The 22,925-nt window shown below is 42.2% G+C and overlaps 2 protein-coding genes across 3 annotated transcripts in view; one reads left to right on the top strand and one right to left on the bottom strand.

Moving 5' to 3' along the window:
* The window catches only part of iyd (iodotyrosine deiodinase), a 31,973-nt gene extending 23,497 nt beyond the window's left edge, over positions 1–8,476 (top strand). Inside the window, exons 5-6 of one of the 2 annotated variants that reach the window (XM_087991567.1) lie at positions 2,577–2,652; positions 4,400–4,534. In XM_087991567.1, the coding sequence (XP_087847693.1) occupies positions 2,577–2,624 (48 nt within the window). In that variant the 3' untranslated portion in view covers positions 2,625–2,652; positions 4,400–4,534. Of the gene's footprint in view, positions 1–2,576; positions 2,653–4,399 lie in introns of both variants that reach the window. The other variant, XM_043696449.2, reaches the window with a different exon arrangement.
* A 6,108-nt stretch (positions 8,477–14,584) lies between these two features.
* LOC122553266 (putative G protein-coupled receptor 139) lies at positions 14,585–15,412 on the bottom strand. The gene has a single exon (XM_043696851.2). The coding sequence runs from the start codon at positions 15,410–15,412 to the stop codon at positions 14,585–14,587; it is 828 nt and encodes a 275-aa protein (XP_043552786.2).
* Between the last annotated feature and the right edge of the window lie 7,513 nt (positions 15,413–22,925).

The following is a 22,925-nucleotide window of genomic DNA, read 5'->3' as shown; positions in this document are numbered from 1 at the left end:
AATCGCTTCGGAACCCTCTCCAGCTTAGTAACATCCTTCCTTTAACAGGAGACAGTATTCTAGAAAAAGCCTCACCAACATCTGTACAATCACAACAGAAAGTCCTAACTACTTTACTGTAAGGTCTGAGCATTGAAGGCAAGCATACTAAACACCTCCTGACCTACATGTGATGCAAACTTCAAAGAACTCCGAGGTCTCTCTGTTCTACAACACTACTCAAGGCCGTACTTTTAATGCCCTTGTTTGTTTTACTAAAGTGCAGTTCCTCACATAAATCCAAATTAAACTCCATCTGCCACTCTTTAGCCCATTGACCCAGTTGATCAATCTTCGATAAACACTGTCCACTATGCTGTCAAAGGAACCTTGGCAAATTTTGTAGATCTTGTATTTCTGCCATGAGATACCAATGTTGAAGGAAGTGATGGTTTAAGATAGTGACTGGGAGTTAATCATGTGGATCATGTTTTTTCAGTGTTGTTAGAGCTTTATTCATTCAGACAAAGGGGCTGTATTCCATCAAAATCTTCTGATTTTGGAAAGATTTGGAGCTGGAACCCATTATAAATGATGAGACAGACTGAACTTATTATTCATGGAAAGACATAAACACTTACACTCCACCATTAAAGAAAATCATGAAAGTTAGAAACCATTATTAATGGAAACCTCTGGGGAGTGAAATTTTGAGGCCTGTTGATACTGGGAACATGGATGGACGGGAATCTAAAAATACCAGCTTTGGCTTTCTGACGGCATTACCTCCATTGACCATTTTTACCAAGCTGGGCAAAGGGCCTCTCTGGCCTACAAGTACCGAGGAGGTAGGCACCAATTAGACTCAGCAAGCGCTCTGTTAGCCTCAGTTAAAGTAGGCTGTGATTTTCCAGTTCCCCCAACACAACACCAGGCAAGTAGCCAGCAGCAGGCCAGGTGTCTGTGTTCCACACAGTTCACAACTTGCCCTGCCAGCATTGGTAGGCATGCAGTTAAAGACTGCATCTATTCACTCCCTCAAGGACGACTCCATATTGAAGTGCCCTCTGAGATAATGACCTTGTATTGCAACTTTCTATTCCCCTAAAGCTGGAGGGTCTATGATTTCCTGTTCAACTTGGCACACATTGTCGAATGGAATGTGGTGCTGAAACCCGTGCTTCAGGACCAGCCATGCAGGTAACCAGTAGCACTGTCCCATCTCAGCAATAATACTGGGACTCACCCAACAAAGGAGGAAGGCAGTCATGTATTGACAATGACACTTGATTAATGGTTCAGAACTCCAGGCTAATGTTCTTGGAGGGTGGGGAGTTATAGATTTGAATGCCATCGTGAAAGATGTGACACTTGAATTCAATTTAAAAAGGAAAATCTGGAATAAAAAGCTATTTTATTGGTGACAATACTGTCAATGATTGTAAAAGCCCATCTGGATCACTGATGGCCTTTTGGGAAGGAAATTTGTCATACATACCTGGTCTGGCCTGTAAATGAGTCCAGACCCACAGCAATGTGGTTGACTTGGGCAATTTAGGATGACCAAAAAATGCTGATATAGCCAGAGAGACTGACATCCCATGAGCAGTGCAAAAAAATGTGGAATTTGCCTAAGTATACCTTGTCCCTATAAGGCTGAACAGAGCCAGTCTGACCATTTAGCTCAATCATTGGTAACATGATGGATTGTATCATTGGCTTTTAAGTGGCACCCGCTCATCAATAACTGGCTCACTTATGCTCAGTTTGGGTTCCAAAAGGACCACGAACAGCACAGTGTGTGGATTAGGGATGGGTAATAAATGTTGGCCTTTCCAGCTACATTAACTTACCATGGATGAATAAGAAGTTTTATCACTGAGCCACAGCTTGAAAGGACAAATACATCAATCTTCAAGAACATAATTGTTGTGTAGTGGCCTCCTCCTAAAAAGAAAAGATTGTGCTTAGGCATGTTATGACCACCTTCAGGGTAGTTGGGACGTGAACCTTCAGACTCAAAGTGCAGCAAACCTTAACTGGCACCTGAATGAACTGTCACTTTTGATAAACCAGCAAAAATTTGTGCGTCAATACCACAAAGTTTACTCTCTTAATCTGTCCATTTATTACAGTTTATTTAATATATTTACCTTGATGTAAATATACTTGTTGCTCAATTGAGTGGCCACATGAAGTATCAACAATTGATTCAATTTCAAATATCCCAATCCACCACGATATCTGAGTGGTGAGAAGGCTCGCTGCCAGTAAGTTTTATTTAAGGCAAAGTTGCATTATTATTGAAGTGATTTATACTGTAAATAATGCATAACAGTGTGTACAGCCCCTGCATTGTGTTTCTCTTGTTTGGTGTGTGTTTTTACATTGATTATATGGACCTCTTAATTATCCAGAATATTTGATCAAATAGCACATTCCTGGTTCCATAAATGCTGGATAATAAAACATTTACTGTAATTTATTTTTAATTAACCTGTTCGAACATGTTATGACACAACTCCAGAGCAGATGGACTTGAACATGGACCCAGTGTAATTTATTTTTCATTAACATGTTATGACGCACCTCCTCAGCCATTACATCCTGAGGTGAGGCTTGAACTTGGAGCTTCTTGGCCCTGAAGTCAGGACAATATTACTGCATTACAAGGTACCGAGTATAGTATCCTCCTCTATTATTTTAAATGAACGTCATAGCCAAATCTTGGAATTGACAGCCACTTAGTGGCACTATAATCATATCAAAATTTCAAAGGAACCTTCTCAAATTTACATATTATTTGGAGGAGTGATCATACACTCCATTGCCATGTCTGTCCACTGGTTGTGGAAGGTCAGGAGGATGCTGGCAGATGGAGTAAAATCCTCCTCCACGGGCGCTCAGGAACAGGCATAACCACTAAAGAGAGGCAGGCATTCAGGTACAATCACCCTTAAGTTCCAGCAACAACCACGGTGAAAAATGCACCTGTGTCCCTGCGATGTTTGAGAAGAGTTGTAGCTCAGGTTGAGGTTTGCGCACTAAGCTGGAAGGTTTGTTTTCAGACAACCAGCAAAATGAATGGGAAATAATCGCAGGCTTTTATTTTTAACCAGTCTGCTCGGACATGTTATGATATGACCCTTTGTGCCAGTGGGGCTTGGACCCAGACTTCAACAGCACTACCTCTACCAGTACACTAACAAGACCCTATAGTAGCCTCCTCTCTGTAAACCATTTACAAAATACCCTGCAAGAACGGTAACAAACACTACATCGGACAGCCAGGCAGAAAACTAGCCACCACGATACACAAACACCAACTAGCCACCAAAAGGCATGACTCAGTATCACTAGCATCCTTACATACAGACGAACAAGGACACCACTTTGACTGAGACAACACATCCATCCTAGGACAAGCTAAACCGAGACACGCATGGGAATTCCCAGAGACCTGGCATTCAAACCGGAACTCCTTCACCAATTTGGACCCCATTTACCTACCTCTAAGACAAAGAACCAGAAATGATGTCACCTACCTTAAGAAACCAAAACACATAAATAGAAAGCGGGACATAACAACAGCGCTTCACTGGGTGCTCACTGATGATGTTACCTAGCATGGTGACAAAACATCTGAAAACAAACCTTCCAGTTCAGCGAGCAAAACTACAACCTGAACCTGTGTCTCTGTTTACTTGTCCAGTGACATTATTCTTGTCTGTCCACAAACTAATGCAGGTTGGTGAGCGCAGGTCAGAGGGGAAATAATCGCAGGCTTTTATTTTTAACCAGTCTGCTCGGACATGTTATGATATGACCCTTTGTGCCAGTGGGGCTTGGACCCAGACTTCAACAGCACTACCTCTACCAGTACACTAACAAGACCCTATAGTAGCCTCCTCTCTGTAAACCTTTGGACTCATTAGCAAATGGCAAGTTGGAGATTTGTGATAGTTGGGTTTTGATGTCGAAACGTCAAGTGCGTTGTATCAATTCCCAGCTGGAGTGGCTCCTAGTGAAACAGCAACTCAATTTAAAATGAGATGTCATTGACACGTGTTCTCAAGTGCAGGGATACAGGAGTTTTCAATGTCTCCATTAACAGCACCATCTTAGTACAAGGTACCGAGGTAAAATATCTTAGGAAAAAAGGAGAAAAGTGAAGACATAAATTAGAAGATCATCATTACAGTTCGTCTCAGTATAGAGTAGTAAATAAATAATTACGTTAAAAGTTCCAAATTACAGTCCTCCTTTAGATCTGGGCCTGCACTCAGTCCTAACTGGGCTTTCCCCACAAGGGCTCAATCTCTCTCTAACATACTTAGTGTTCTTAGCTCAGCCCAGACCTGTGTTGAAGTTGTGAAATGAAATGTTAATGAAGTGTTTAATTTCTTCACCCTTCTCACAGAATGCTGGCCTTGTGACAGTCACTACAACACCTCTGAATTGTGGTCCTCGGGTGCGTGTTCTTCTTGGGTGCCCAGAGAATGAAAAGCTGCTGCTGCTGCTGCCGGTTGGTTACCCAGCGAAAGATGCTACCGTACCAGACTTTAAGCGCAAGCCACTGGATGAGATTATGGTGTCTGTGTGACTTGGAGTATGTCAGAAAGTCTGCAGACTGGAAGTTCTTGAAGTAAATATTGTTTATAGCACTTTAGAAGCCGGAGTGTCTCCATAAAGTCTCTGAAGACAGGACTGCACCTTGACTAACCTCGTGATGTCGGAAATCTATGACACTTCATCCAGGGTCCTATTATGGAGAATTGAAGACACCATATCCAATTACCAAGATTAGGAATATTGAGCATCTTGTTCCAATTCCTGACCTTGGGGATATATAATACCTTGTAAATCCAATTGGCTATACCAAATACTCAAAATTTTGAAACTAGCTGAAATCCCTACATTTCAAAAGTGTTCAAACTCTCCATAATGGCAATATAGCGCAACTTTCTTGAAACTGTCAAAACTGTCGCTGAAATGTCACAAAGCTTGTTCTGATTCCCAAGAAAAGCAAAACTGGGAATATCTGGGAAATGAGCTGGTTACAACACAGACTGACCAATGGGGAATTGCTGAGCTGGGGGTTCACTCCAAAGGGAGAGACAGGGCTTTAACCAAGACGCAACCCAGTGGATCGTAAATAATCAGAATTAGTTAGATAGAAAGGGATAGGAATTAAAATGAAAAGGAGGATGTCATAAGTGGAGAGACTTGTGAGCAAAGTAATCAGGACAGTCATCTACAATTCCTGTGCCATTTAAACACCAGGAGGTTATCAAGTGACCTGCATAACCATGTGTGAGAAGTGCCTCTCGTTACTCAAGTTCAAGATTTCTAGTATTGAAGACCAGCAGGAGGCACTGCAAAGCAGACGGGATGACAATTTCTGGAAAAATAGGTTTTAGGAAGTGGTCACCCATGATTACAAAGTATTGAGGAGAATACTAAATGGGTGGCCTACCTAAATACCACCAGGAAAGGAAGAGGTAATAAGAGAAGGAAACCATTGAGAGTGTAGTTCTCAAACTAGATTGAAGTGCTGTAGAAGACAGTGATATCTCAGGGAAGTGCAGACTGGAACTCTTCCTCAGCACTATGGAGTGCAGCAGTGCAAAGTAATGCAGTGGTCATAAGAAAACACTATTCAGAGGGCGAGGCAGGTATTTCTGTAACCACTGACATGAGTCCTGCACAGTGTCTCACCTCTCTGATGCCAGGGTGAAGGACATCGCTGAGAGGATACAGAATATTTTGAGGAGCGAAGGTGAACACCCAGAAGTCATGGTGCATGGGGGAACCAATGCTGTACGAAGAAGAAGGGGCTTTGGTCATAGAGTCATCAAGATGTATTTCATGGAAGCAGACCCTTCAGACCAACTTGCCAAACAGCTAACCTAAATTAATCTAGTCCCACCTGCCAGCACCTGGCCCACAACCCTTTAAACCCTTCCAATTCATATACCCATCCAGATGCCTTTTAAATGTTGTAATTGTACCAGCCTCCACCACTTTCTCTGGCAGCTCATTCCATACACACACCAATCTCTGTGTGAAAAAGTTGCCCCTTAGGTCCCTTTTATCTTTCCCCTCTCATATTTAAGCCTACGCCCTCTAGTTCTGGACTCCCCAACCCCGGGGAAAATACTTTGTCTATTTATCCTGTTCATGCCCCTCATGATTTTATAAACTTCTATGAGGTCACCCCTCAGCCTCCAAACCCTCCAGGGATAACAGGCCCACCCTATTCAGCCTCTCCCTATAGCTCAAACTCTCCAACCCTGGCAACATCTTTGTAAATCTTTTTTGAACCCTTTCAAGTTTCACAACATCCTTCCAATAGGAGGAGACCAGAATATTCCAATAGTGACCTAACCAATGTCCTGTACAGCTGCAGCATGACCTCCCAACTCCTATACTCAATGCTCTGACCAATAAACGCATGCATACTAAATGCCTTCTTCACTATCCCATCTACCTGTGACTCAATTTTCAAGGAACTATGAACCTGCACTCCAAGGTCTCTTTGTTCAGCAACATTCCCCAGGACCTTACCATTAAGTGCATATATCCTACTCTGATTTGCTTTTGCAAAATGTAACACCTCACATTTAAAATGTAACATTCAAAATGTAACACCTCACAAGATCAATTCCTGGAATGGCGGGATTACCTTACACTGAAAGACTGAAGCGACTGGGCTTGTATACCCTTGAGTTTTGAAGACTGAGAGGGGATCTGATTGAGACATATAAGATTATGAAAGGATTGGACACTCTGGCAGCAGGAAACATGTTTCCGCTGATGGGAGAGTGCCGAACCGGAGGACACAGCTTAAAAATATGGGGTGGACCATTTAGGGCAGAGATGAGGAGAAACTTCTTCACCCAGAGAGTGGTGGCTGTGTGGAATGCTCTGCCCCAGAGGGCAGTGGAGGCCCAGTCTCTGGATTCATTTAAGAAAGAGTTGGATAGAGCTCTCAGAGATAGTGGAATCAAGGGTTATGGAGATAAGGCAGGAAGAGGATACTGATTAGGAATGATCAACCATGATCATATTGAATGGCGGTGCAGGCTCGAAGGGCTGAATGGCCTACTCCTGCACCTATTGTCTAGTGCCTATTATCTAAATTAAGCTCCATCTGCCACTTTTGAGCCCATTGGCCTATCTGAGGTACTTTGCTGTCCACCACACTTGCAATTTTGGTGTCATCTGCAAATGTACTAATTGTACCCACAATGTTCACATCTAAATAATTTACGTAAATGACAAAAGTCTTGCAGTCAGAGTTTCAGGAGCTCTTGAAGAAATTAAAGAGCAGGATCTCCAAGCTAGCAAATCTTCGATTACTCCCTCCGTCACATGCTAAGATCTGTAAGAATAGTACAATAAAGCTAGTTAACGCATGGCTTGAAAAATGGTGTAGGTGGAACGCTTCGACAGTATCACAGACTTGTTCATGGTTCACAGACTATATCTTGAAGCTAGAACCAGTGCCCGTGAAGGAAGCATAACTAGCACTGTGGTGGTGGATTTAACCTAACTTGGCAACTCGGTGGGCACCAGGCTGAAGAAGGGAGTAGCAGCTTATACATTGCCGTAGAGTAAAGAATAGCTTAGTCATGGTGGGAATCAAACAGTGGGCTAATTCAACCCAAGATGTATTTAGCAGTTCATGTGTAGATGGCAATTAGGTTACTGAGCTGCAGGCATAAGTCATAAAACAAGGATAGAAGCAGAGTCAGAAAGGACAATGTTGTCGTGGCAATGACTGAGGCCTAGCTCAAAGAATTGACCAATTGAGACCTTGATATTCTTAGGAACAAGGTGTTCCAGTCAGATAGGGAAGGAAGAAATAAGCTGGCACAGTATTGATCAAGAAATCTATCATAGCACTGAAGAGGATGTATAATTCAAAGATAGAATCTATTTGATTTAAACTAAGGAATACCTATTATACTTCTGTATGTACAGTGTAAGTCATCATATAGTGAGAGGGAATTGGAGGAGCCAAAGTTGCAGAACAATTTCTTCAGAATGTAATAACCACAGAATGTTGATACTGGGACCTCCAATCATCCATAATTGTAAGTTAGGATAGTAACAACATGAAGGGATAAAATTCCTGAAATGTCTACAGGAGTATTTTCTTGATCTGTGTGTTTACAACCCAATGTAGAATGAGGTAGGGACAGTTGTAGCTCTGGAAGATACTGTGGTGCAAGTGACGTGTCTTTCAGTTTGGAATATTTGGGGAAAAGTCACCATCATGTCATTTGGAACTCAAAAAGCAATAATGCATAAAATAATTAAGTGGAAGAGGGGCACATTCACTGAGTTGAAAAGGGGCCTGGCTCCATGTGGATTGGGATTAAAAATTGGCGTTGAAATTGTGGTGCTGGAAAAGCACAGCAGGCCAGGCAGCATCCAAGGAGCAGGAGAATTGATGTTTTGGGCATAGGCCCTTCATCAGGAATGAGGTTTGTGAACCAAGGAGGTAGAGAGATAAATGGGAGGAGGGTGGGGGTGGAGGGAAGGTAGCTGTGAGTGCGATAGGTAGATGAAAGTGAGGTAATGGTGATAGGTCAGAGATTAGGATGGAACGGATAGGTGGGAAGGAAGATGGACAGGTAGGACAGGTCATGAAGGCGGTACCGAGTTGGAAGGTTGGATCTGGGATGAGGTTGGGGGAGGGGAAATGAGGAAACTGGTGAAATCCAATGAATCCCGTGTGGTTGGAGGGTCTCGAGGCGGAAGATGATGTGTTCTTCCTCCAGGCGTCGGGAGGTTAGGGCTTGGCAATGAATGAGGCCCAGCATCTGCATGTCCCTGGCTGAGTGGGAGGGGGAGTCAAAGTGTTCGACCACGGGGTGGTGGGATTATTTAGTGAGTGTGTCCCAGAGATGTTCTCTGAAACATTCCGCAAGTAGGCACCCTGTCTCCCCATTGTAGAGAAGACTGCATCGTGAACAACGCACACATTAAATGATGTGTGGAAGAGCAGGTAAATCTCTGATGGATGTGGAAAGCTCCTTTGGGGCCTTGGATGGAGGTGAGGGGAGAGGTGGGGTGCAGGTTTTGCAATCCCTACGGTGGTAGGGGAAGGTGCCAAGAGTGGAGCATGGGTTGGTAGGGGGCATGGTCCTGACAAGAGAGCCGTGAAGGGAATGGTCTTTATGGAATTCGGATAGGGGTGGAAAGGGAAATATATGCCTGGTGGTGGGGTCTGCTTGTAGGTGACAGAAATAGCGGAGGATGATCTGATGTATCCGGAGGTTGGTGGGGTAAAAGGTCAGGACCTGGGGGGGGGGGTTCCGTCCTTGTTAGTTGGAGGGTTGTGGTTCGAGGGCAGAGATGCGGAAAGTGGATAAGATGCACTGGAGAGCATCATCAACCACGTGGGAGGGGAAATTGTGCTCTCACTACACCCCCATGTTGTCTCCTCTGCCCTGAAGCTCTTCAGCCACGTCCTAGAGCAGACTCGCTACCACAGCCACATCTCCTTCCTCAGTGCCTGCCTACAGAACTGACTGATCCCGTGTGGACTCTGGACTACATTCAGACCAACACAATTTGGATCTGACCAGGACAACCAGTACCTACTACAAATTCAAAACCTCCAGAAACGGTTCTCCTTCCGAATCCTCCGCTCCACACTCGCAGCAATGAACCGCCACCTAACCTCTCTACAGTCAGCCCTGTCTCAGCTGAGGGCCACAGTCTCTCAGAACTGCAAAGGATCCCTGCTGTTTTACATCCTCAGAAGAATTCACACACTCAACAAATGCTTTTTTCTACACCATATTGGACATCAAAAACTGTAAGTACCACAAACCTTCATGTACCTACCTCAATAGTCGGGATTCCTCGAACATTCCAGAAGCTTCCCCAGGCTTCCAGAACTGCTCAGCCACCATCCAGCCATCACCACCGAGGCAAACAATTACGTCACTTCTGTTCCCACAGCCACGGCTGACTCTGCTGCCGCCGTGACCACCAGCCAGGTAACCACCTCCGCAACCACTACTACATCCATCGTGCCTGAAACCAACGCGAGACCTAACCGGAACATCACTGCCCACGCTGTTGCCACTGCCTCAGTCACATCCACCCCCACTGACATCACCTACTGTGATGTCACTTCCACCCCTATAGCTGCCGCCGTCGCAACCACTTCCGCCTCCACTGACATCACTCACCTGAACACCGCCGACAGCATCGCCTACGTCACACATGATGCCACTTCCACCCCCATGCATCCCACAGTCACCACTGGAGGAAAGGAAGAAAACTTCCAGGCATTCAGCTCTTCAGATGACTAAAGTTATAACAGTTAAATAAGAGAAATAAAGGAGACATAAAAAATGTAAGATTTGTACAACAGATGAGAAACAAACATAAATGTTTCTTGGTTGATTTTCTGAAGGCGATCAATCAGTGTCACCTTTTTGGTTCACACAGAGGAAGATTCAGTAACATATTATTTAATTTCTATTCTCTGAACGTCCAAGAGCTGATAATGGATGGTTAGTATTATGGACCAAGTCAAACCAACCTTCCTACCCCAAAAGTATGGGAAGGGGATAGCCTATACCCAAACTTTTATAGTTACTTAAAGACTGTATAAGGTACTGTGTTCTAGATGTGATTAGATGGGTCCACCACCAGGATTTAACCAAAACACATTTTATTTCCAACACAGTTAAAATACAAAAACAAACAAAAAAGAATTGGCATGGCTTTAACTCTATTAAATTACTTAAAAATATAACATATTATTTAACCACTAATCATCAATTGTTCCAATATAGGCAGCAAACACATACTTTGGCAAAAATGCAATTCAGCAAAAACAAACTGTGGTACTCATGCACTGCCGCTGTCTGGTCCAGAAGAAAGGAACAATGTGCCTTTCTTGATTTTTAAGAGGAAGCTTATTGTCTAAGACTTCAGTCTAGCAGTTTTCAGGCCCCAACAGAAATCTTCTCACCAATTGAAAGCAATCATAAACCCCTTTCTGCATCTGTGTGAACCCTGACCCCCACCCACTCATGATTCTTTTGTCTCAGTTTACCACCTGCCTGTCTGAAGGAGACATTTCAGCATCATTGTGGCAATACCTGTCTGCAAGAGAGACAGGACAGCATGCATCTCTCCGACAGGCACAGAGCTATCACTCTAGACAGGGAGCTTTCAAATCTATGCTGGAGCATCAACATCAAACTTCTCCTCCTTAGAAACACAGTCCAAAACCCAGGTCAAACTCTTTGGACTCTCCCTCTGTTTGACCATCATGATCTCGCCCACTTGACCTCATTAATGGTCAAATATCTGCTATCTGGTTAGACATACTGCTTTCCTCCATTGTCCAAGAGTCTGCAGAATCTTTTGAACAAGAACCAATTTGCAATTAACTTCCAGGCCTGACCTTTCAAACAAAGACTGACTTGTTTGTCCCTTTCTTTTCAGCGCAAGTTCCTGCTCACAATCCAAAGGTCATTTTCGGCTCACAGTTCACAGCTCCAAAGGGTCATTTACATAAATGATTTGGATGCGAGCATAAGAGCTACAATTAGTAAGTTTGCAAATGACACCAAAATTGGAGGTGTAGTGGACAGCGAAGAGGATTACCTTAGATTACAACAGGATCTGGACCAGATGGGCCAATGTGCTGAGAAGTGGCAGATGGAGTTTAATTCAGATAAATGTGAGGTGCTGCATTTTGGGAAAGCAAATCTTAGCAGGACTCATACACTTAATGGTAAGGTCCTAGGGAGTGTTGCTGAACAAAGAGACCTTGGAGTGCAGGTTCATAGCTCCTTGAAAGTGGAGTCGCAGATAGATAGGATAGTGAAGAAGGCATTTGGTATGCTTTCCTTTATTGGTCAGTGTATTGAGTACAGGAGTTGGGAGGTCATGTTGCGGCTGTACAGGACATTGGTTAGGCCACTGTTGGAATATTGCGTGCAATTCTGGTCTCCTTCCTATCGGAAAGATGTTGTGAAACTTGAAAGGGTTCAGAAAAGATTTACAAGGATGTTGCCAGGGTTGCAGGATCTGAGCTACAGGGAGAGGCTGAACAGGCTGGGGCTGTTTTCCCTGGAGCATCGGAGGCTGAGAGGTTATAGATGTTTACCAAATTATGAGGGGCATGGATAGGATAAATAGGCAAAGTCTTTTCCCTGGGGTCAAGGAGTCCAGAACAAGAGGGCATAGGTTTAGGGTGAGAGGGGAAAGATATAAAAGAGACCTAAGGGGCAACTTTTTCACGCAGAGCGTGTTACGTGTAAGGAATGAGCTTCCAGAGGATGTGGTGGAGGCTGGTACAATTGCAACATTTAAGAGACATTTGGATGTGTATATGAATAGGAAGGGTTTGGAGGGATATGGGCCGGGTGCTGGCAGGTGGGACTAGATTGGGTTGGGATATTTGGTCGGCATGGACGGGTTGGACCGAAGGGTTTGTTTCCATGCTGTACATCTCTATGACTATGACTCTATGACAATCAGTGTTAGGGAAGCTTTTAGAGGAAATAATCTGGGATACAATTAATACCTATTTTGAAAATTGAGCTAATAAATTAAACTCAGATTTGTTAAAAATAAATCATCATTCATGAACTTGATTGAATAAGGTGACAAAATAATGTTCAGGGGTGATGAGGGTAATACTGTTTTTTTAGATTAGATTACTTTTTTTTAGATTACTTACAGTGTGGAAACAGGCCCTTCGGCCCAACAAGTCCACACCGACCCGCCGAAGCGCAACCCACCCATACCCCTACATTTACCCCTTTAACCTAACACTACGGGCAATTTAGCATGGCCAATTCACCTGACCCGCACATCTTTGTGACTGTGGGAGGAAACCGGAGCACACGGAGGAAACCCACGCAGACACGGGGAGAATGTGCAAACTCCACACAGTCAGTCGCCTGAGTCGGGAATTGAACCCGGGTCTCTGGCACTGTGAGGCAGCAGTGCTAACCACTGCGCCACCATGCCGCCCACAAATTGTGCAATTGGACTTTGTGCAATTGTGCAATTGGACTTTGCAATGTTCCACATTATGGACTTGCAAGAAGGGTGAAAGCCCATATGAGCAAATGGAAAGTGGGATCATGGATATTAAACCAACGGAGGGACAGAAAGGTGAGCGTAGTACTGTAAGGTTACTTCACTACTTAGGAACTCACTGGACTCACCACATAAACACAGTGACTACAAGAGCAGGTCAGTGACAAGGAAAACTGCAATGAATAACTTATCTCCTGACTTCCCAAAACCTGTCCACCATCTATAAGGCACAGGCCAGGAATGTGATGGATGGGTGCAGTTCCAACAACACTCAATTGACACCTTCCAGGATAAAGCAGCCCACTTGATTAGAAGCACATTAACAAGCAGCATTCTCACAGCACCAAAGCTTAGTGGCAGCTTTGTGTACTATCTACAAGATGCACAGCAGAAATGGACCAAAGATTTGGAGACAGCTCTCTGAGCCAATACCCTTTGTAAAAGTACAGCTGCGACCATGGAACTCCAGCTTCTGCTTTGATTTTATTTTTTAATTCATTCATTCGATCGTGTCAGGTTGACACACATTTGTTAACGTACATCAGTTGTTCCTTTTTGTTCGAGGCTGCAGATTTGTAAAGTGGTGCTGAGGGAATTATTCACAAATCTCTGCAGTGTGTTTTGTAAGTGCACCATTGCTGCTTCCACAGAATGCCAGCAGTGAAACAACTGTACGTTTACACTAGTGGATGGGGTACTTCTTGATGGTATTGAACTGAAGTGTTTTTGGAGATGCATTCATCCAAGCAAGTGGTGAGTATTCCATCAGACACCTGCCCTGCACCTTGTAAAGAGGGAATAGGTTTTGCCAGGGCATCAAAGGATGGGTTATTTGCAGCAAACTTTCAACCTTTTCCAGTCTCCACAATATACAAATTGCTGGTGCAGCTTAGTTTTCAGGTAATTGTGAATATCTCCACCCCTTACGTACATTTGCTCCCATGTAGATCTTTCCTGATGAAGAGCTTTTGCCCGAAATGTCGATTCTCCTGCTCCTCGAAAGCTGCCTGACCTGCTGTGTTTTTCCAGCACCACTATGTCGATCCCCATGTAGATCCCATGAGTTGAAGTGGGGAATTCACCAATGATAATCCTGTTGGACGTCAATGTGAGGTGATTAGATTCTCTCTCATTCAGGATTGTTACTGCCTGTATTTTTTATCCAACCTGTTCAAGTGTGTTGTACACTTCTGCAGCAGGTGGAACTTGAGACCATGCCTCCTGCTTCAGAGGTAGGAACACGACAAGAGTCCCTGGTCACTGTCTAATACTGATATAGAGAAAATGTTGCTTGCCAATTATCAGGCAACTTTAAATACAGTCAAGATCGTGCTGCGTGTGTACATGAGCTGTTTTATTATCTAAGAAGTTGATCACGGAACATTTTGAACACATGTCCTGATGTAGAGATGAGAATATTCCCAGTTAGCTAAGACTTAACATGCAAATATGTATCAATTTTAAAGGCAGATTTCATTATAAGTGTTTTATATAGCTGTGTCTCAGATTGTTTTCATTATTTGACATATTTAAAAATTGAAGACAATGGATACGTTATTATGTTTATCAATTTTTTTCTGAATTTACTTTGAGCCAGTGCATAAACACATGTGTTTGTACAGGAGCTCAGCAGTTGAAACATATCTGCAGAATATTCTGCAATAAGAAAGGGATCCGTGTACTGATGAGGATTGTATTGATTGTCTGTAATTCTGGAAATGAGGAAAAATACAACATATGGCATCCACAGCACGATGAAAGTGCCAGAAATGGCGAACAGTAAAATGATGGATTTCCTTCGGCTCTGCATCTCTGGATCGTCGCTGTTCTGGGTGTTGCGTTGACCTTGCAGTGCTCTGCGGGTTCGATTCGCCATCACAATGTGGCGAACAGTCAGTGCGTTGAGCAGTAAAATGAGAAAGTATGGTAACAATGGGTTTACAATTGTATCAAGCCAGTCAAAAGTCACCCATCCTGTTAATGTGTAATAAATTGGTTTGAACTGAGCACCCCACTCCACATTGTTAATTACATAGACAGGTTCAAAAGCAAAATACAAGGGCATGTTTTTGAAGCAGAACACAATACAGACAGTTGCTATAATCACAGCTGCAGTCTTCTCCCTACAATACTTCTCTCTGAACTTTTGACAACAAATGAGGACAAAGCGATCCACAGTGAAAGCAACTGTCAGCCAAACAGAGCAGTCAATGGCCACATAGTTGATCACCTCATTGATACTGTATATGGGAGTGTAGTCGAGAAATGAGAATGGTAAATAATATCCAAGCATGTAATAGATGATCACATTGAAAATAATGACCAGTAGGTCTGCTGTTGTCATACCCACCAAGTATAGGGTGATCCCTTTGGACAGACCACAGCCTCCTTGGGACAGAAGGACAATTGTCAGGAAGTTAGCTACAAAGAAAAGAGTCAAATCTCCAAATTAATGACAGAGCATTGCTTGGAAATTATTGCTCAGCATCAGGTCATTTATTCCAACAAGTCTGTGTGGGTGTTTGTGCTCCACAAGAATCTCCACCAATGTCACTTGTCTCAGATATAAAAATGTCACATAAAATTAGAAGGTGCTGGAGAAACTCAGTAGATCTAGTGGCATTAGTTGAGAAAGAAATAGCATTAATGTTTCAAGTCCAGTCCAGTATGACTCTTCTTCAGAATACTTCTTCAGGTTTCCAGCATCTACAATATTTTGCTTTTATATCAAAATGTTACTTCCTTCTTTATGTACTTAATGACTAGCTCCTAACTGATAATCACCACATCTATATGGGTGTGGCAAAACTGCACAGATTAAAATGAAATAAATTCCTCTCCTAAACTGGAAAAAATTAGGAACATGACCTGAAACATAGGCATTTATAGATAGAAAAGAGCAAAGTCTATTGAGTTTGCCCATCCTGATATTTGCCTGTTACAGGATAATGGAGTTGTTGATTAATCATAACAATCAATCTTTACCCATGGATCGACAACTGACCCAGACATATATGAGGCAAGGAAAACCATCAGTGATAGAGTCCTCTCAAACATTGCTAACTTACCATAAATCAATTCTCAAACATCTTATGCTGAATCTCAAACTGTTTTTTTGCAAGAGAATAAACTTAATAAATAGCAGAAAGAGTTGTTAATTGAAAGAATGCCCTGAAAGTTAATTCAGCGCAGAGAGAGAGAAATTGAAGTGTTGTATGTTGAGAGGGACATCAAGAGCAAGAACAGAGTTAAAAAGTCATTAGGATAAGAATAATCAGATTGATCTTCTTACCAGGGACTCCAAAGATAGCAAGAAAATGATAGTAAATGAAAGTTGTCTGTTCAATTATCGACAGTTCCATTAGATCCATTTTCCGGAAGAGGAGATGACAAAAATCAGTGAGGATGGACCTGAATCACCAGATGTTCTTCATTTGTGACAGCTCCTTAAATAAAACAACCAAATCCTCCAGTGATTCAATTAAATGGCAGAGAGAGTAGAATTAGTTTGAGGCATAATTAATTTTAACAGATATTAGGCAATATAATGTTTGTTCACACAGAAAGATCGGAAAACAACATTTCCAGCTGAAGAACTTTGGTCCAAAAACTTAAGTACAGGAAAAGTGGACATTTAAATTGCCCACTAATAAAGTGAAAGGTTGCTACTTACAAATTGTAACAAGATAGTTCAGTCTTTGGCACAGTAATGGTTAAAATCTCTTCTACCTTGGGACTTTATTAATACATGCCACAAGTTTCTAAAGTCAGGGTCAGACACCATGGAAGCAGACACTTTGGTCCAGCTCCTCTATGCTGACTACATTTCCCAAACGAAACTAATCCCATTTGCCTGCTTTTGGCCCATAACTTTCTAAACCTTTCGTATTTCCTGTCCAAATCTCTTTAAAATATTGTAACTGTACCAGCCTCTGCCACTTCCTCTGGCGGTTCATTCCACGTAAGAGCCACTGTCTGTGTGACAAAGTTGCCCCTCATTGTCTTTGTAAATCTTTCTCCTCTCAATTTAAAATTATACCCTCTGGTTTTGAACTCTTCAATCCCAAGCTATTCACCATATCTATACCACTCATGACTTTATAAACTTCAATAAGGTCACCCTTCAAACTCCTACACTCCAGTGAAAGATGCCCCAGTTTATCCAGTCTCTCTTTCTAATTCAAACCTTCCATTCTGGGCACATCCATGGACATCTTTTCTACACCCTCTCCAATTTAATAATATCCTTCCAATAGCAGGGCTGGAACACAATACTCCAAAAGTGGCCTCACCAACATTCTAAATAAGGGCTCATGCCCGAAACGTCGATTCTCCTGCTCCTTGGATGTTGCCTGACCAACGTTCTGTCCAAACTCAACATGACATCACAACTCCTGAACTCAATGATCTGAACAATCTTTGGATGGGAGAAACATACTGACTCACCCTGTCCCATCCCACTATTTCCACAGCACCCACTCCCCTCATATTCCTTTCTCATCTACAAATCCTTCATGGTCCATTTCCAGCATATTGACTGGTTTCACTTCTCTGCCTGATTGCCAGTCAAACAGCCAATTATACTCCCATCCCCACTATCTTTAGAATCCAGAAACAGAATTATTCAAGGAAAATGAAATTAAAAAAATTCAAGGCCTCTTTGAATTTTCTCTAACCTCTCACAATGACATTTGGATTAATGTTTTAGATTGTTGATGATTGGACAGTTCTGGCATTCACCATGAGCTATCAAGTCTGCCTGTGATATAATTTGTGGTAGAGCAAAAGTGCTCTTACTCATAATAAAAATAATACGGTTTTAAAATTAGAAGTCACCATTTTTGGATAGATAAGGAGATTTTTGTTGGCTGCAGCAAATTGGAACCTTGCCTCAGAAGGCAGTGGAAGGAGAGTCGTTGAATATTTTTATAGAGGTAGACAGATTTTTGTGAAGGAATGGAATCAATGGGTTCCTGGGGACACATGGGAATGTGGAATTAGAAACACAAACAGATCAACCATCATCTTATTAAATGGCAGAGCAGGCTAGGGGGCTCCTACTTCCTATATCAGCTCAAAGGTGAAGAATGATGAATTGTACTAAATCACACCAAACACCTTTTTCTACGTCTATGACATTGTGAACTAACACTTGGAGGACAGAAGGAAAATAAATGGGAGGGGCTGCAAGAGGAAGCACATGTAGAAGTGTACCACATGTAGAAGTCATGAAGAATGGATGTTCCTGTTAGATATTTGGGTCTCCTGTTTCCTAACAATATAAATAGTCTGAGAAATGAGATATTTCTGTTCCCCAAAACCATTTGTTCACCTCATATCTGTAGCATCAGTCCAGGAACTCTCCATATGCCATGATAGATACAGAGGTTACTGTCATGTTATTACAATACAGTTTAACACTATTATCGGGCATGTATCTGAGACCTTTTGTTTTTGCAATGTTTATTTTTTTCATGTTATTTCCACTGAAATTGAATTGATGAAAATGAATTCTAACATGAAATTAGACTGAAGTTTCAATTTGAGGATCTGATTTTCCCTGATCTTCATTTACTCATTGGAAGAAATCCATTTTGGTTTGGGCTGTTTTTCTGAAAGAATTATCCAATCATTCCCACTCCCCTGTTCATTCCCTGTAAATATTTCCTTTACAGATGTAACTGTGGCTCAATTGGCATCCCCTCTGTCTGAATCACAAGGCTCTGGGTTCCAATCCCCTGCAATTCTTCACTCAATGGCTGGTGACCCAATGTCATTCTCTCCCACAGGAGGCAGTGGAGGCCAAGTCACTGAATATCACCAAGAAAGAGATTGATCACATTTCAGGTATTAAGAATATGAAGAGGTATGGGGACAAAGTAAGAATATGGCATTAGGATAGGGGGTGAGGTATGGTCATATTGAATAGTGTCCTCGTTCTCCCAGTTTCTGTTTCTGTGCTTGAGCAGAAATGTCCAGTGTAGAATTGAAGGAGCACTTCACTTTTTGAGGTTCAGTTTTTAATAAGAAACCTTAAACAAGACCCTCTCTACCTTGCCAAGTTGCTGTAAAAGATCCCATGGCACTGCTTAGAGGTTATGTTCGGAGGGAGACTGAAGCATTGGTTTTGATTTCTGCAGCAAACTCTGTTCCTGAGCTTCTGATTCTATCCCTCAAACAACTGTTTAATAATAAAGCAGGCTTCCTGCAAATAGAGTCATATCTGACTCATCTCTTACTGAAACCCTCATTTGTTTCCATTCCCTCTAGGCTTAACTATAATAATGTACAGCTTGCTGGCTTCCCATATTCTACCCTCCATAATCTTGCAGCCATCAAAAACATTGTGGTCCATATTTACGTTGCACCATGTTCCATTCATCTATCAACTGACCTAAAACGGACCCCAGTCAAGCACTGCCTTGATTTTAAAATTATCATTTTTGTTTTCACATCCCATGTAAAACCCAATGGGGAATGGTGATGCTCACTAATACAATAATCAGAGGAAGAGACTCCACAAACATCCCCATTAGCACATTTGTTTCTGACCCATGTTTCTCCTGCTCGTAATTCACCTCCTGATTCCCCAAAGCCAGGTCACCATCTACAACACACAGGTGAGGAGTGTGATGGAACACTCTCCTCTTGCCTTGATGACTGCAGCTCCAGAAGCTTGATACCATCCAGTACAGAGAAGCCCATTCGATTGGCTCAACATCCACAAGCATCCACTCTCCCCACCACCGACTCAGTAACAGTAATGTACACCAGCTCGAAGATGAAGTGCAGAATTTCTCCAAGGTTCCTCAGACAGCACCTTCCAAACCCATGACCACTGCCATCTAAAAGGACAAGGACAGCAGATACATGGGAACACCACTATCTACAAGGTCCCCTCCCAAACACCTACCATCTTGACTTGGAAATATATCACCGTTCCTTCACTGTCACTGAGTCAAATCCTACAACTCCCTCCCTAATGGCTTGCAGCGGTTTAAGAAAGTGGCTCATCATCACCTTCTCAAGGGCAACTAGGGATGGTCAGTAAATGCTGGTCCAGCCAGTGATGCCCACATCCCCTGAATGAACTGTAAAAAAAAAGACGCTACTTGATAAGAGAAGTGCCTGTGGAAGCATTGATAGAAGATTGACTAACTAATAGATGACGGAGAGTTGGGATAAGGGAGACATTTTAGGAGGGCAACCTGTAACTAGGAGAGTGCCACGTGGGTCAGTTCTGGGGCCACAGTTATTTAAAATATGCATCAATGACTTGGATGAAGAAGATGGATGTGCTGTAGCCAAGTTTGAGGACAACACAAACTTGGTGAGAAGGCAAGTTCATGCAAATCACACAAAGAGTCTGCAGAGGAATATAGATGAGTTAAGCGAGTGGAACATAATGTGGGAAAATGTGAGTTCACGTATGAAGGATATAAGAACTGAAGATTATTTAAATGGGGAAAGACAGCTGTAAGCCACAGTGCAGAGGGATTCGGAGATCCTGATTCACGAATCACAGAAAGCTAGTATCCAAGCTTCATGGGTGATAAAGCTAACAATCAAAGTATTGGTCTTTATCTCAAAGGCAATGGGATGGAAAAGTATGGGGTTCTTGATAAAACTAAGACATTATGGACCAGGCCAGACCCATCAAAACATTTCAAGAAGGTAGCCCAACCCTAACTTATTTAGTAGTTTTAGGCAGATGTAAGGTGGAAATCCCAGGAGTGATGCAGCTGGTCAAACCACTTGACTTCAAGTAAAACAATTTATCTACACGCCAACAAATGAAACACGAGCAAATGAGAAAAGAATTTAGATTGACAGCAACATGAAAATCTAACCGACTTTGTTGTAATTTAACAAAGCTGATCCAATTTCCTGCAACATTCCCATAAACACCCATTCATAAAAAGGTAAATTCAAACACAGGGTCTTACAGGCAGAAGAGGATTCAGAGAGAACATTCCAGCATGATGTCTGTTGAAACATGGAACCTCTTTTCACTGTAGCTCCTTCTCTAGGTCTCCAGCTAAAACTAAACCAAACTAGAAAAGTGGGGTTTGGGATGTTGTTTGATGGTAACTGCATCATGCCAAGGCAAATTTGTAGAGATTCTGCTGAAAACTCAATGGAGGCAACTAATTATTGTGGCTAGGAACGTTCACTGAAATGCGTTAGGTATCCTCAATGCATCTGTAATGTTGGTCACAAGGAGCTGCCCTCTGAAGCCACACAGTATGATGCTTTCCATGGCAGTGTGCTGGTTAGGGAGGAGACCAACCTGGATTCAGTATGAAGAGGGAAAGACTGAGGGTTTACATGGTGAGAGACACACCAACAGCAAGGCAGGATTAAAGTATAATTAAAAACACAAGAATAATCAACTTCAATTTCCTACCAGGCACTCCAAAGGTCACAAGAAAATGATAGTAAATGAAAGCTGTCTGTTCGATTGTTTACAGTTCCATTTTTGGAGAAAGGAGGCAAAATGAGAACAATAATGACAGACCTGAAACCTCAGCCTTTCCCCAGATGTTACAGCTCCTTATACAAAGGAGCTAAAGGAGTAGAATCAGTTCAAGGTTTTTGAACCAATATGGGTGATTAATTTTAGTGCCTCTTAAGTAATACATGTTTTCTGAATGCAGGGAGATTGAAGCCAAACTATTCCAGTTGAAAAAAATTGCTCAGCAAAAAGTTGCAGTGAATTACTCTGGGTTAATCCATATGTTTACATTTTGTAATATTGAAAAATCAGTGGTGTTGCTTGGCAAGGCTTACAATCTATTCTAGCTGGCATCACACCGATACTTCAGTTTTGAAAACTGCTGCATCTTTTTGTGAAGCTCTCTCCTTTTACAGGTAGCAATAGCACAGACAGTTTCAAATAAGATTGTTGATGCAAGTGACATTTGAGGCATTCTACCTGATTTCCAACCCAATGTACATATAAGCCCCAGAAAACAAACTTCCAATTCTGAATTTTGCTTTTTGCCCATTTATATCTTGCTTTTGATTTAATTACTCTCGCCATGCAATAGAAGTATCTATGTGCATCATAAAATGTCTGAAAGCTGCTCCTCATGATTCTAGTAAGGCACGATAAGGTCTGCTTTTAACTGACAACAGACCAATTTTATTAAGACAGAACTTACCAAGAAGGACTAAATTCCAAAATTACCATGTAGCCCTTTATAAACATTTATTAAACTTCTAGAATGTTCCCATTCCATTTGATGTCTCCACTGGAGGAAAATGGTGTCATTTTTGCCACTTTCTAATCCTCTGGTACATCCCCTATACCTAGAGCAGATTAGAAGCCTCTCCCCTGCTAACTTCTTCCCCTGTATCCTTAAGCAACTCAGGATATAAGCCATCCCCAACCATACCTAGCCGTTCCATTACATCCTGCATAATAATTTTCAATTTTCACCCTGCCCATTATCTCTGCCATATTCAATATACTGGTGTTTTATTAAAATACTTTGCCTCAATAAAGACTCATACAAAGTACTCATTAGGTCATCTAGCCTTACCCTCTAGTATATCTCACCCTCTTTTTCTTGACAAGAACCTACACCGACTATTAATAGAAGCCTAATATTTATGTTGTGTGAAATGATAACTGGTTTCCTTAAAATAAACTTGCATATTATTTTTGTACTGTCTATTTTCTAGTTTTATTTTCTTGTTAACCTCTTCACCCAAGTTATTGCATTTGGCCAGGTTCTCACTTATAGAACTTAACTCACATGTACCCTCTTTTCTATGTTCTCTAAGGGGCCGATGTTCACTTTGGCCTCTCTCCCTTTCTGTGTGTTTAAAGAGAACTGTTGGGCGAAGTTCAC

This window comes from Chiloscyllium plagiosum, unplaced genomic scaffold (genome assembly GCF_037043375.1).
Source record: "Chiloscyllium plagiosum isolate Xiang-an unplaced genomic scaffold, Cpla_swu_hap1 HiC_scaffold_10, whole genome shotgun sequence".
Taxonomy (NCBI): Eukaryota; Metazoa; Chordata; class Chondrichthyes; order Orectolobiformes; family Hemiscylliidae; genus Chiloscyllium; species Chiloscyllium plagiosum.
The sequence above is the reverse complement of the archived record's forward strand: the minus strand, read 5'-3'. Positions and strand labels throughout refer to the sequence as shown.

What these genes read in the sequence shown, in the direction of transcription:
- LOC122553266 (XM_043696851.2), bottom strand. Translation starts at nt 15,412, where the DNA reads ATGACAACAGCAGACCTACTGGTCATTATTTTCAATGTGATCATCTAT.